General features: G+C 37.9%; 1 protein-coding gene across 31 annotated transcripts in view; it reads right to left on the minus strand.

The window, feature by feature from the left end:
- The window catches only part of nrxn3a (neurexin 3a), a 320634-nt gene that overhangs the window by 239850 nt on the left and 67118 nt on the right, over positions 1-13666 (minus strand). For all 31 annotated transcript variants that reach the window (XR_008808997.1, XR_008808996.1, XR_008808995.1 and 28 more), the window contains one exon: positions 1926-2227. Coding sequence is in view for 28 of the 31 variants with exons in the window: in XM_056267190.1 (XP_056123165.1) it covers positions 1926-2227 (302 nt within the window). In the remaining 3 variants the exon portion in view is untranslated. The remainder of the gene's footprint in view (positions 1-1925; positions 2228-13666) is intronic.

Here is a 13666-nt window from a genome sequence, read left to right on the forward strand (position 1 = left end):
GTGTTATGTAACAAACTACAGACAAATTGCTTGTGCTTGTTTTTAGGTTCAAATTCTGTGCACACTGGGTTAGTTGACACTTACATATATGCAATGCTTCAAAAATGAGCTAATACTACCACAAATGAGCATGCAACACAGAGGTCAGATGGTCTTTTACTAATAAAATGTGAGTAGTGAGGTATACAACCACTGCAAACATTAAAGCATGCATATTTTTCAAGCCGAGACGACATGCAAAGGGAAGCAGCACATATGAGACCAAAGCAAAAGCAATGAGGGGTAATGAGGGAGGACGCAGGAAGTCATGACCTTCAACACAATACAGACAGGACAGGACACTGGGCAGATGGTGGGTCGCTCATACAAGGATTGTGGTGTTAGTAACACAAGGACTGATCCAGCATGAACGGGTCGGCGTGGCATGCGCAAACAAGTGAAATCAACTGTCAGAGCTCCAGTGCTGAAGTAGCTTTTTATTATTTTGTTTTTATGCTGTTTTTTCATCACTTTTTTATTTAGGAAAGCTTCTGCCAGTTTTTTTTATAGTATTTGATAAAAAAAAAAAAGCGCTTTAGAAAAAAAAAAAGCGTCCAAAAACTTAACAAAAAGGGTCGTAGACGTAGTTCAAAGAAAGAAAGATGGAAAATGACAGTAAAGCTGTGGTGAAAAATGGGATGAGGACATTTGAAATAAAAAAGAAGGAAATCCCCGAAATACAAACCCCAGTCTGTTTGTTTTATTTATGATGCCATGAAACCCCAAAAAAGAGAAAGAGGGCCAAGGAAACACACGGTAAACCCAAAAAAAAGGACAATGAGAATGATATCTACCAGACAATGTAGTTTGTTTACCATAGCGTGTCCAATACCTGAATGCTTTGAGAAAAGGGGAAGAAAGGAAATTATACAATGTAAAAAAGGGTTGTTAATAAAATGAAACTCGAATGAAGTCATGATGAGTAGCACATTAGTGTAGGTTCTGGTTAGTAAATTAAAGAATCTAGTCAATGGTTCATGAGTGGTTAGTCTGGGTTCTGAACAAATGTTATCCATAGACAAATAAAGTATATGAGTGAGAGTAAGAAGGTGGAAAAGAAAAAGAAATATAACGGATTCTCCAGAGTTTGTGGCATATCACTTTTTTTTTTTTTAATTGCACTTACTTAATCTTAATGCACATACTCACTGAAGCAGATACTTAAAAAGCCATTTAGAATACAGTATTTTTCAGCAATAATGTAATGAAATTTTTAGGCTGCTTAATGTTTCATAACATGATGTTTTCTGCTATAACCGTGAATAGTGACCTCTATCTAGCTGGCTCTTTGTTGTGATTCATATGGTTTTTGACTTTCCGCAGGCAATTGTATAAGGTAATTCTAATGCATGTTCTTGGCGTGATAGTAAAACAGCTATTAAACAAAGCAAAGCAAAAAAAATGTCACAGTCCTTGTGGATCAGAGCTGAAATAGCTTGTGCTTGTGGGCACTCACGCCTCCACATGCCCACGCAAAAAGTGACATCCTTTCACTCCTGAGGGGCAAAACCACCCTAAATATTTACATATTTTAAAATGCAGCGCCGGAGTGATTTAACAGTTCACAAAGATTGGCTGTGGGTAAATGGAACGGTTGAGGTTGGTTGGAGCCTCTCCCCGCTGCCCTGATAAGACAGAGTATTTGAAGAAGTGAGGTGAATATCTAGAGGGGTGAGAGAGACAGCCTCTTAAAGCCATCACACCGCTGATAGCTTCAGACAGAGGAAGCAAAATACGAGGCAAGGTAGAAGAACTCAGAGAAGAAATAGTTGCATTAGCATCTCGAAGAAATTAAAGTAACCAAAAGTGCTAACTCAAACATATACAGTATAGCATTTAACTCTGAATTGGATTTTAGCATAAACTGTCTGAGGTTTTAGCATTACCTGTCTGAGGTTGCGTGTGACTTTCACGTCATGCCAGGCATTGTCGTTGAATTTGCCATTGACAGGCTCGACAATGGCCTCGAAAGCTCCCGAACCCAAGTTGATGACCAACGATACGGCTCCGTCTTTCAGGGCCAGGTTGACGTAGTCTGCGGACTTGCCGGTGTGGAGGATAAGGCCATTTCTTTGCCAGGTCTTGAAGGACAACGTGATCTCGTCACTGCTACTCTGGATGGGGTTCTGAGACAAATCGTAGCAGAAGTACTCGGAACCTCGGAAAGTGGCCACGTTCTCTTCTCGCGCTAAAAGAGAGGAAATAAATGGTGTTAGAGCTTCTTGAAACAAAACAAACCCAAAGATATGAGCTATGGAAGTTTTCCAAGATTGACCACTGAAGAAGAGCAATTAAGTTCAGGCCAGATGAAACAAAATGATGCATAGCAAAATAAGGCAAGTGTGGGCAGCAGAAAACACAAAAAGGCAGTGTATTTAAAGCCATAAATCTGATGAGATCATCAGTGACATTATTTCTCTCGTTGAAGTATATGTGCACTAATGTTCAGTGTTTGTGTAGCACATCTGAATCATAATTACGAAAGCTGTAGTGTCCTCCCATCCATCAAAATCAACGCCTCAAACTATGACAATATCCCTGATCGACAAGATCCTCCTTAGATTAAACAGAAGCTGCATCTGAAGTGACATTTAGACTTTTAAACACAGATCACCATTATTATCATACAGAGTGCATATCGCACACCCCTATTTTAAAATAAAACAATGAAATGCAACATTAAGCATGGTGTTTCCTAATAACATTCTTTAAAGTCAACATTATAATGGGAGGTTAGCCATTTTATCAGTTAGCAGTTTTATTCAACAAGAAAAAATATAGGGCGCGACTTGAATTTATTTATGATTTGATAGGATAGAGAAAAATGGTCTCTTTATTGCAGGTGGTTAAAGGGGAAGAGCTGAAAAATAAGTGACATCATCAGCTAAACAGTCATTTCAGAGGTGGAAGATGAAAGATTACGGGTACAAACGTCTTTAATATGTTCTGAATTACGTGTTAAAAAAGTAAAAGAGGAATTTTGATATCAAGTTGACTTGAAATGAAGTTTTAGTGATTGCATGCTAAGTTCACATTGGTCATTGGAATTCAGAGCAGATAATCTACTGCATCCACATTTATGGAAATCAATTCACTCCTAGTCCCTGTGGTCCCCTAGTCCATTAATCACCAAGCTATGGTGTCGTGGCTTAGAGCAGGCAAAAATACACATATCTAATGGAAAGTTCCCCCAAACCAACACTGGACATCATTTACATCAGGCAGCCAGAAAAGGACCTCAGCGCTAATGACATCATTGATTTATCAGTGCTTCACTTGGGCCGCCGTGGAGTCGATATATTCTCTGGCTAAATGTTGACAAAACACTCACACATCCAAGTCTATGCTCCACCTCAGCGATCAGCATTAGTGGATGTAGTATGTGTTTTAACTGACCGGGTAAAGACATCTTGACCTGTTTTGGACTGGACCTAAGGGAGCATGAGCGGACTGCAGGGTTGCTGAGCAGGGTTTTCTCATCATGGCTGGTGCTGGTGCCCAGCAGTGATACACTTCACATGTTAATAAGCTCATGGTTAAGAATGGGGCAAACTGACTGACGGTGGAACATATTAAAAGCACATGGGACCCTGATGCAGCTGGTGAACACCAAAAAACAGCCCTTCTGTGCAGTCAGAGAGATGATTCAGATTATATCGCTCATTACAAGGCTGAAAGAAACAGATTAATGGAAGATGACTGAATGGATAGTGGGAAAGAGTTTTGTCCAGCTGCAGGAGAGGGTGGTGCCTCGTCTATGTGTCAAAAACTGTCAGTTAGACTTACTTGGATACTCATTGAGTAAATCGCACACTGCTGAAGAGATTCTCAAGTCCATTAATATTTGGCTAGGCTGTAACAAAAAGAGCTTAATATTTAGCCTGTGGAGATTACTGGACTGTGCCAAACAGGCTCAAGGAGTTTCTCTAGAACAAATATACACAATATATAAATGTTATATAGATGTAATATAAATAACTTTTAATAGCAATTATTTTTTATAATAATGTATTATATTAATATAAATAATAGGCTATATAATGTATTATGTAAAAAATAAAGTATGTTATTCACATATTGTAGGGTTACAAATTTATTTAAATGTTTAATTTAGGTTCCAATACAATAGTATTTTAACTGAGAAAGTTCTGCACACTGTTTTCCATTTTGAGGCAATCAAGGTTTCGGACTTTAACCTCAAAGGTCAGCTGGGCCTTTTGTTGATCTAATCAGGCTGATTGGATTAGCATCTCAAGGCTCTGAGTTACAGTAGCTGCGTTTACATGGACCCTTATAATCGGATTGACGGCTCAATCGGACTAAAAAACCTTCATGTAAACACCTTAATCGATCCGATTGAGCTCGATCCGATTGAAATTTCGATCGGATTGAAAGGGGTGGTTTAATCCTTTTGTAATCCGATCGAGAGAACATATAAACACTTGATCGGATTGAAAACCGAAACTCAAAAGGACTGAGCATGTGCAATGACGTTGAAATTGCGTAATGACGTATGACGCACGGAACGAGCTGTTCTTCCTGTTGAATAAAGTGAATATAAATGAGTGTTCCGTTATTAAAAAATTCTCATTTCACTCAGCGTCTGTGAAGTGAAGCAGGACAGCGTCCCACCAGTGCTTGTTTCAGATTATCATCCATGGACGACTGGTTTTGGGCGCAGGGTTTTACTGCGTGATCAACAAGCAGCACGGCAAAACGGTTCATGCTCATCGTCTCCAAATCATGACCAGAGAAGGATAAATATTAAGTCTGCTGTTTAAAAAAAATAAAGAACCAATAGAGGAGAATAGTTATTCGCGAACAGCGGCATATTCGTGCAGTAGTGTGCGCATGTCAAAAAATCAATTCCGATTTGAATCTTGTGACATATAAATGCGCACATCAACCCCATTACTTTATTTATCGTTCATGTAAACACCGCGTTCGGATTTATCAATCGGATTGATTTCATTCCGATTGAACCATGTAAACGCAGCTAGTGTTACCTGATGAAATCAGGTAACTAGCTGAATCAACATGCTTTGTTTCAGAGTGTCTCCACCTCTATGTAACCCCTCCCCCTTGAAAGGTATATCAACTACAATGTATATGCCTTAGTTAGACTTAGCTAAGATTTTTGGACGAAGCAAACTACAGCAATGCAACAGCAATAAAGAATCCTGCTTAAAAAGATACAACCGAGTCTCCTGGTCTTCGCTTCTGAGTTTTCAAACACTTTAGAAGAAATAAGTTCACAACAATATATATATATATATATATATAATTTATGCTTGTTTAAATTAAGTATATCAATGTGTGTATGCATACATGATATTATGAATTAAAATACACAATTAAAATATGCATGTTATATTTTAAACATACATATGATATAATACACACACACACATATATATGCATATATATTAGGTGGTATCATCTTCAAATCATGTTTAAAGTGCATGGATCTTACTGCAGCTCTGTTTAAGATATATATCAAATAAAGTTAATATTTCACCTGCATCGCTGTGTCTTACTGCAAACACCTGCACATAACTGCTAAATCTCAACATCGTAAGTAAGCAACTTAGATCACCTGCTCGAAACAGAAAGCAAAAGGTTCCAGTCTGCTGAACAGGGCTCAGTGTTTTCCTAGTAGCACATGGGTGTTATTGTGCGCTACATGCTGGCATAGAAGCCTGGTGCCAACACCTCAACAGATGCATTATTACTCCCCAGAGCATGGCTACCGTTAGCAGCGTGATTCTGAGAGAGCGGGCCCTCATTTAGCTCCTCGACACCTTATCTGCTTCCTCCTGACTGACTCAAGCGGTAACCGCATCCCTGAGGTCCTGCCATGCCATTAAAGTTCCAGGAGAGAGTACTGATAAATTATTAATTAAACAGAGTGTTGTTTTTACTAAAGACACCGCTCCACATTACTGCCAGATGTTCCCCCGTACAATCATCTTAAGATCTAAATACTTCATAAGAGTTGCTGATATGATGTGGAATCGTACAGTGAGTGGAACGGAAGATTTGAAGGATACATGAGGGTCAGTAAGGGAGACATTAGGGCTGTGAATCAATTTAATATATATTAATGTTTTTATATATAAAGTAACCAAAAGTGCTAAACTTGTTTTTTATCTTATGCTCACCATGGCTGCATTTATTTTATCAAAAATCCGGTAAAGCCTGTAATATTGTTAAATATTGTTACAATTTAAATAATTGTTTTCTTTTTTAATATATTTTAAAATGTCATATATTCATGCGATGGGAAAGCAATTTTTTAGCAGCCATTACAGCCATTGTGTCACACGATCCTTCAGAAGTCATTCTAAAATTCTGATTTGGTGCTCAGGAAACATTTCTTCTTATTAACAATGTTGAAATGCTGCCTAATATATTTTTTTTTGCAGACTATAACCTTACTACACATTAAGGGTTAAAGGGCATTAGCCAGTTTTTTGTTTATCATAAAAGATGATAAATCTTATAACTAGTGGCTGCATTATTGGCATTAATTATTTTGTACATGTCAACCAGTCCATATAACATTTTTTTTTACAAGGACGACCAGAAGTGACAGAATGAGAAAAATCTCATTGCTATTTGGCAAACAGAATAAAGTGATTTGTTTCCACAAGCTACAGTGCTTAGCATGAGTGAACACACCCATGCTAAAGTTGACTAAAAAGAGGAATAGAAAATCATCTTTTGGAAATTGATCTTAATGCCTTAATTCAAAAAATGAGGAAAAATCCAACCTTTAAGGACACCAATTTTCTTTGTGAATGAATAATGTATCGTAAATAAAAATCTTCCTTAAAAAAGGGTGCATAAGTCAGCACATCCCTATGTTAAATTTCCATAGAGGCAGGCAGATTTTTATTTTTAAAGGCCAGTAAAGTTCCTTTGGCCTTTGGAATTAAAATAGCCCCACATCATCACATACCCTTCACTATACCAAGAGATTGGAATGGGGTACTTTCCGTAAGTGTTTCAGTTCCTAACTGAAATAAAACCATGCCAATCTCTAGGTATGGGGAAGCGTATGTGATGATATATTTTCCCATCCAAAATAAAAATATGCCTGCCTCTATGGGAATTTAACATAGGGGTGTCTGACTTATGCCCCCCGTATTTTAAGGAAGCACAATTATTTTTTTACGATAAATTATTCATTCACAAAGAAAATTGGTGTCCTTAAAGGTTGTATTTTTCTTCATTTGTTTAATTAAGGCATTAAGATCAATTTCCAAAAGAAGATTTTTTATTCCTCTTTTTAGTCAACTTTAGCATGGGTGTGTTCACTTATGCTAAGCACTGTATGTATTCAATGACTACAGTTTCCAATATGTTAGTAAGGAAAAGTTTACACTGTGAGGATCATGATTAAATTGTAAAGATAATAAGACGACATATTGTTGGCCATGTAACATACTGGTAATCAATACTAGCCTTGCAGAAAAACCCAAACGAGATTAAAATATACTGAATGCCATTTATTCATTCCTTTGTATTTGTTTTTAGACTTTCTCCTCTATAATGTTTCCAGCCTATAATCTAGAACTATAATACAGAATACTGTGAACAAAACCCCGAGTACAGAATCACATTCCCCTCAGTTTCTGTCTGGCCACAGCACTCCTTTCAAAACAAAACCTTATCTGTATAGATTTTTAATGAAAATCCCCATGAGGGGCAAAGGTACTTAATCTCCTCTATAATGGAGAATGCGACAGAAAGGAGGTTATGGGCTGTGTGCGAGATAGTAAACCTGCTGAATTATGAAACCTTAATGAAAACATCATTATTAGTCAAATCAGCACCAGGGACAGAGATTGTTATCGAATCATAATTGCAATGGTCCGCTAACGCTTCTTCCCTTCACTACACAGAGACGGATGGTGGTGGTACGGTCAGAGATGTTCTCATGCGTAAAGGTGTCAGAGGCCCAGGAGTGGAGAAAAGTACTGTCGTTAGAGAAGCCATTAAATCCAGCATGCTTTGGGGAGGAGACCATTACTGGGTAAGAGCTCTCAACCTGTCAATCACATGTGAGAGGATGCAGGCAACTTTCTGACCAATTGGCCTCTCAACTCCTAAGAACAAAACTGCCGTTTGCCACATAGTGCCCTCCACAGAAATACAGTATCCCATGAAAGACACGGATAGAAATGATAACAAATGTATCAAAGGTGCTAAGATTACTGGTATTATATCAAATATATAAAAGGATAGTTCAACCAAAGATGAAAATTCTATCATCATTTACTCATGTCGTTCAAATGCATTTAATACATTTCAAAATGTGACATTTTCAAGAAACTGAATAATTGGAATAAAGTACAACAAGATGTGCATCAGGATTTGATTAGTTTGTGAGAAGTTATTTTGCCTTGTTTGCATCAGAATAAAAGGAGAAACATTTTGATGAAAGATTTGATAAAACCTTTCTTTTTCCATAGACGAATCATGCTCAACTAGATCAGGGACATTTAAAGAATTTTATATTAAGAATTTTGGTATTTAAAGGTCATAAACTGCTTAAGCAAAAAAGGAAAGCCACACCTAAATATTTGCCCACATTGTAAAAAAAATAATAATATTTTTTTGTAGTTGTAGTTTGTCATGAAGTTGTAAATAAAACAAATTATTTGAGTGTTTTACAATAAAAAAATATATATTTCAAACTTTCGAATTCAAAATCCAAGACCATGTTTAATTCAATGTGTTACTCGCTAATTCTTTGCAATTAACTGTGAAATTTACAAGCAATTTTGGAGATAAATTGTTTATACACCTATTTTTTTCAGTGCATTATACAGATGTGAAATGAAAATGAATGAAAATAAACATAAAAAAAAAAAAAAAAAAACTGAAAACAATACAAAAACATTATTCAAATCTGAAGTAAATATGATACATTTTTGCATTGTCTGGTCTATAGAATGAGCAGATTTTTGATGAACTGTTTTGCTTTAAAACACCATAAGAAAGAAAGATGCTCGTTCTAGCATTAAGCCTTTAAAGTGATCAAAACATTGCAATAGAGTACATAATTAGATCTAATCAATCTTCCTAAATCTTTCTCTCTCTCTCTCTCTCTCTCTCTCTTCATCTGTCAACTGAGGGCAGTGTTAAGGCTAATCTATCCCTGCAGATCCAGAGGGAGCTTCCAGACAGTGCAGCCCGAGCATCCGTCATGAAGCTGTGATGGAGGAAATCAATAAAGAAGGAAGGAGAAACAGGGCCTATCTCCCCCGGCCTGGCCTGGAGAGACCCTGGTGTCCAGGCCAAACTATACGTCACAGACAGCTGCTGACTCACCAACCCTATATTACAACCTCCGATTGTCAACTCACACCAAACACACCCACTTCCGTCACATTACACTTACACTGTCCACTCCCTTTGATCAAGTTTATAGATTACTCATATTCATATATTTATAGATTGTTCAGATTATTCATCATTATTATTTTAAGTACCTACTGTATTAATCCAGCCTTCAGTTTTATTTGTGCTGCTTGTTTTTTGTAGAAACAAAAAAAACAGCATTTATTTGAAATCGATTTTTTTGTAACATTATAATGTCTGTTCTGTCATGCATCCTTACTGAATAAAAGTATTTATTTAATAATCTATATTTACGATGTATACAATATTAAATTAATACCTACCAGCTAGATTTAAACGAATCTGTGAGTTTTAAACAAATTATGGACTGAATTATAACTAATCAAACAATGTCATGTCATAATTTGACAATCAGTTAAATTGATATTAATTTAATTGCAGTAAACTGTTTGCAGGAATTTTTTTATCAATCATACCTAGCATTCCTCTTTCTTGCAGGATTAAGATTTATATGCTTTTTTGAAAACTAAACGTCTCCCCAACACTTGGCAGAAATGTGTCTGAATATGTGCTTGAATAACGTAAAACTTCAAATAGTAGCCCGGGCTTTTATTTTCCCAAATCGTCGAACTGCACCGGCTTGTATTTGAGACAGGCGTCTATATGAGACAGGCCTTTATAATTTAGTATTGAGATGTTGTTCATTGAGTGTATAGGCCTGTCTCTAATCTCTAAAAATCTCCAAATGCTCCACGTGAAACTGCGGTCTTCCGACCTTTTACTATCGCGTCAAATGATTTTGATTAATATGCGCGAGGGAGAGAGCAAGACAGCGCTCGTGGTGTTTGAAGACGTGAGAGCGCGCGCGCGCGGCCGGGGCTCTCTCTCTCTCTCTCTCTCTCTCGTTACGCGCCCTGTCAAGCGCAGCAGTCATTCTCATTCTATTCTACATCACTCATCGATCAAAAAAGGCGTTCGGAGGGACAAAAATTTGCTTTGGCGGCCGCGAAAAAGCGGACGACCTGACGGTTTTAGAGCATTAAATACAACCCGAAACTAAAAAACAGACCCGGCCTCTATTTGAGACCGGCCTTTATTTACCCAAACCTGCAGCCACACCAGGCGTGTAAAAGAGGCAGGCGTCTATTTGGGACTCGGCTATTATTTGAAGTTTTACGGTATTACAAAAAGAGGAAACAAAACTAGATGCTGTCTGAATATAACAAGAGAGCTGGACAGCTAATAATTCAAAAGCTTTGAATTTAGTGTTTATATTTTATTCTATTGATATTTAGTTGTGTCCAATATGTTGCATTGTTTTCTAAACCAATATATCCCGCTACTTTAGTGATTATGAAAAAATATGTATATATTACATGGGAAACAAGCATCTATTAATAACTAAAAACCTACATTTGGTCCCAAACTAGCTATTTCCTTCTGAGTGATAACTACCTCATTTCACCCAACATTTGCTGAGAAAGAAAACAAATATATGTAAGACAAGAGGTTCAGAGTAAACAGCAAACTGCACTTTTCAGGGGGGAAAAAGTATTCGAAATAGGGCCTGAAACTCTTATTTCAGGCCCTATTTCGAATACTTTTTTCCCCCTGAAAAGAGCAGTTTGCTGATCTAAGTGTGTGTGAGAGAACATTCTGGATAGGAGAGACCTGCTGCAGTCCGTGTTCAGCTTCAATGGGCCGCTCCTCCCTTTTGCAGATTTTAGCTGCTACTATTAGCTTTCTCTCTCTTTTTCTCCATCTCTCTCTTGGTCTGTCTGCCTCCCCACTGGTGTCTGGGTGCCAGTCTGCCTGTCACAACCACTGTGTAGAAGAATTAACCTTTAGATGCAGAGTGATACAAAAAGCCCGATGTGGTAATATTTGTCATTGCTTACAGTGATTACAACTGTAACACACTGCACAATATAAAATAAATTGTTTGCTCGCTTTGACCCTTCAGACAATGTGTTATGTTAAAGAAGATATAAAACAGGATTTGTCACTATAGGTCACAAAGCTCACCAGTGATTGTAAAGACCAGAGGAGATGTACAGATGGTCATATCGAAAGTGATCGAAAGAATGACGCAATGATATGATTATGGTATATGGAGTAAGTGTGTGTGATGGTGCCTTATTGTGGGTGTGTGACGAGCCTAGCTAGGACAGGAGTGGGAGTGAAATCAGCAGGGAGTTCTGGACTCGGATCAGGTGCAAGAAGGCAGGAATTCCAGATCGGACCATCTGTTGGTCTTTCTCAGAGCAAGCACACATGCAATCATTAGTTCTGAAAGACATTATGTTCACAAGTCTTACGAAAGATACATGAAAAACTGCACTCTAAAAAAAGATGATTCTTTAAAAGTTCTTTACACGTAGTGACAGTTCTATACAGTTCATATATATGATATATATATATCATAAATCAGCATATAAAAGAGCCTGTTGAGAGTATGTTGACAGTCTGTGTATAGTTGTATAGCTGAGTAATGAGGTGGCTTTGCATATTCTAGATATATATATATATATATATATATATATATATATATTATATATATATATATAGAATATGCAAAGCCACCTCATTACTCAGCTATACAACTATACACAGACTGTCAACATACTCTCAACAGGTAAATAATTTCTTTCTTAAAATGTCAAGAAATTATAACTTTAAAAATTGTAACAATCATTTCCAAACAATCATGTATTTTTCATGTCTATTTCACTGGAACTTGGTCTTCATTACATCTATATCGTGTTCAGAGTCAATTGTTATTTATTAATGTATTCAGCTAACAACTGTTATTAGAGCACTGTCATTTTTGCTACAATCTGCCAGTCAATAAAAAATAAAAGTACCTAATTGAAATACATGCTCTAAAAAAAAAAAAAGTACAACCCAAATAGAGGCAACAAGATATAATAAGACCAGGCAGATAGAGGACTAAAAAAAAACAATATTCATTAATAAATAATATACAAATAATATTAATAATATGAAGATACTAAGGGGGCTTTCACACTGGCAGTTTAGTTCGGAACGGGGCACGGTTCGCACGAAAAATCGCTAATGTGAACGCTGTCATGGGACCCGGGTGCGCACTGGGGTACCGAACCCGAGACTACCTGGAGGAGGTGGTCTGAGTTCGGTTGCTCCCGAACCGTGCTGCGATTCGCGTGTATGTGAAAGCAACACGGACTCGGGTGCGCACTTGTTCAGGAAGTAAAGTATCCTGCGCATGCGTTTTAGCCGATTATGACGTATTTAGTTAAATAAAAAACACATAAGGGATGAAGATTTACCCTGCATGGATACGAGCGAGAGTGAGTCTGCAGTGTATTCGCGCATAGTGCGTGCAATCAGGGCAACAAATTAATGGAAATCCACTGTCTCCTCAAAAGAGTCCATTTGCAAGCAGCGGAAAGACAGCTTATGCGAAACACACACACAACCTGCGTTGTTTACTCAGCTATGAATAATAGCACCAAATTAATAAAAAACACAATATATTGACCCGCGTCGTGTTTTCTATCATGCGCCGTGCACGTTTGCAATGACGTAAGATGCATGCAAACGCACCAGAGCTCGATAGAATCAAGTTGAGTGTGAAACCAGACCAACGCTGCGGGGGGCGCCGGGAACAATCACGCCCGGGCTCGGACCGCAGCAAACGAGCCCAGTGTAAAAGCCCCCTAATTCACACCTGCCTTGTTTGGTTCGATTGAATCGAACTCTAGTTCGTTTCCCCCCTTGGTGCGGACCTTTTGGGCAGGTGTGAATACAGCAATCGAACTCGGGTGCGGACCAAACAACCGAACCGAGACCCAGCTGAAGAGGTGGTCTCGGTACGGTTCCAAACGAACTCTGGTACGGTTCGTTTACGGTGTGAACATGAACCGACCCAATTGCAAGAAAGCACTGCGCCTTTGAGTTAACAGGCTTCCGTAGTCGGAGATTTTGGCATAATGGTTTGTGTTATTGTTGTTCAATGGCGAAAGAGAATTCCATTCTGGCGCGCTGTCTGGCCACACGATTCTGTTGCGCGTTTCTGCGCACCGTGTGTGCATCATTGGAATGGAATGAATAAATGAGTGTGTGCATCAGGACATTCACATACAGAACATTTTCTTTAGTCTAATCGCGCATAGATGCAAAAAAAGCTTTTGCAGTTCATATAATGTAACGATAGTTACAATACAAGGATGATGCTGCGTTAAACTGGACAAAATTAATCGCAAGCGTTAACATTGAC

The sequence above is a fragment of the Rhinichthys klamathensis genome, unplaced genomic scaffold, assembly GCF_029890125.1.
Source record: "Rhinichthys klamathensis goyatoka isolate OS25496 unplaced genomic scaffold, OSU_Roscu_1.1 h1tg000256l_1, whole genome shotgun sequence".
In the NCBI taxonomy this organism is placed as follows: Eukaryota; Metazoa; Chordata; class Actinopteri; order Cypriniformes; family Leuciscidae; genus Rhinichthys; species Rhinichthys klamathensis.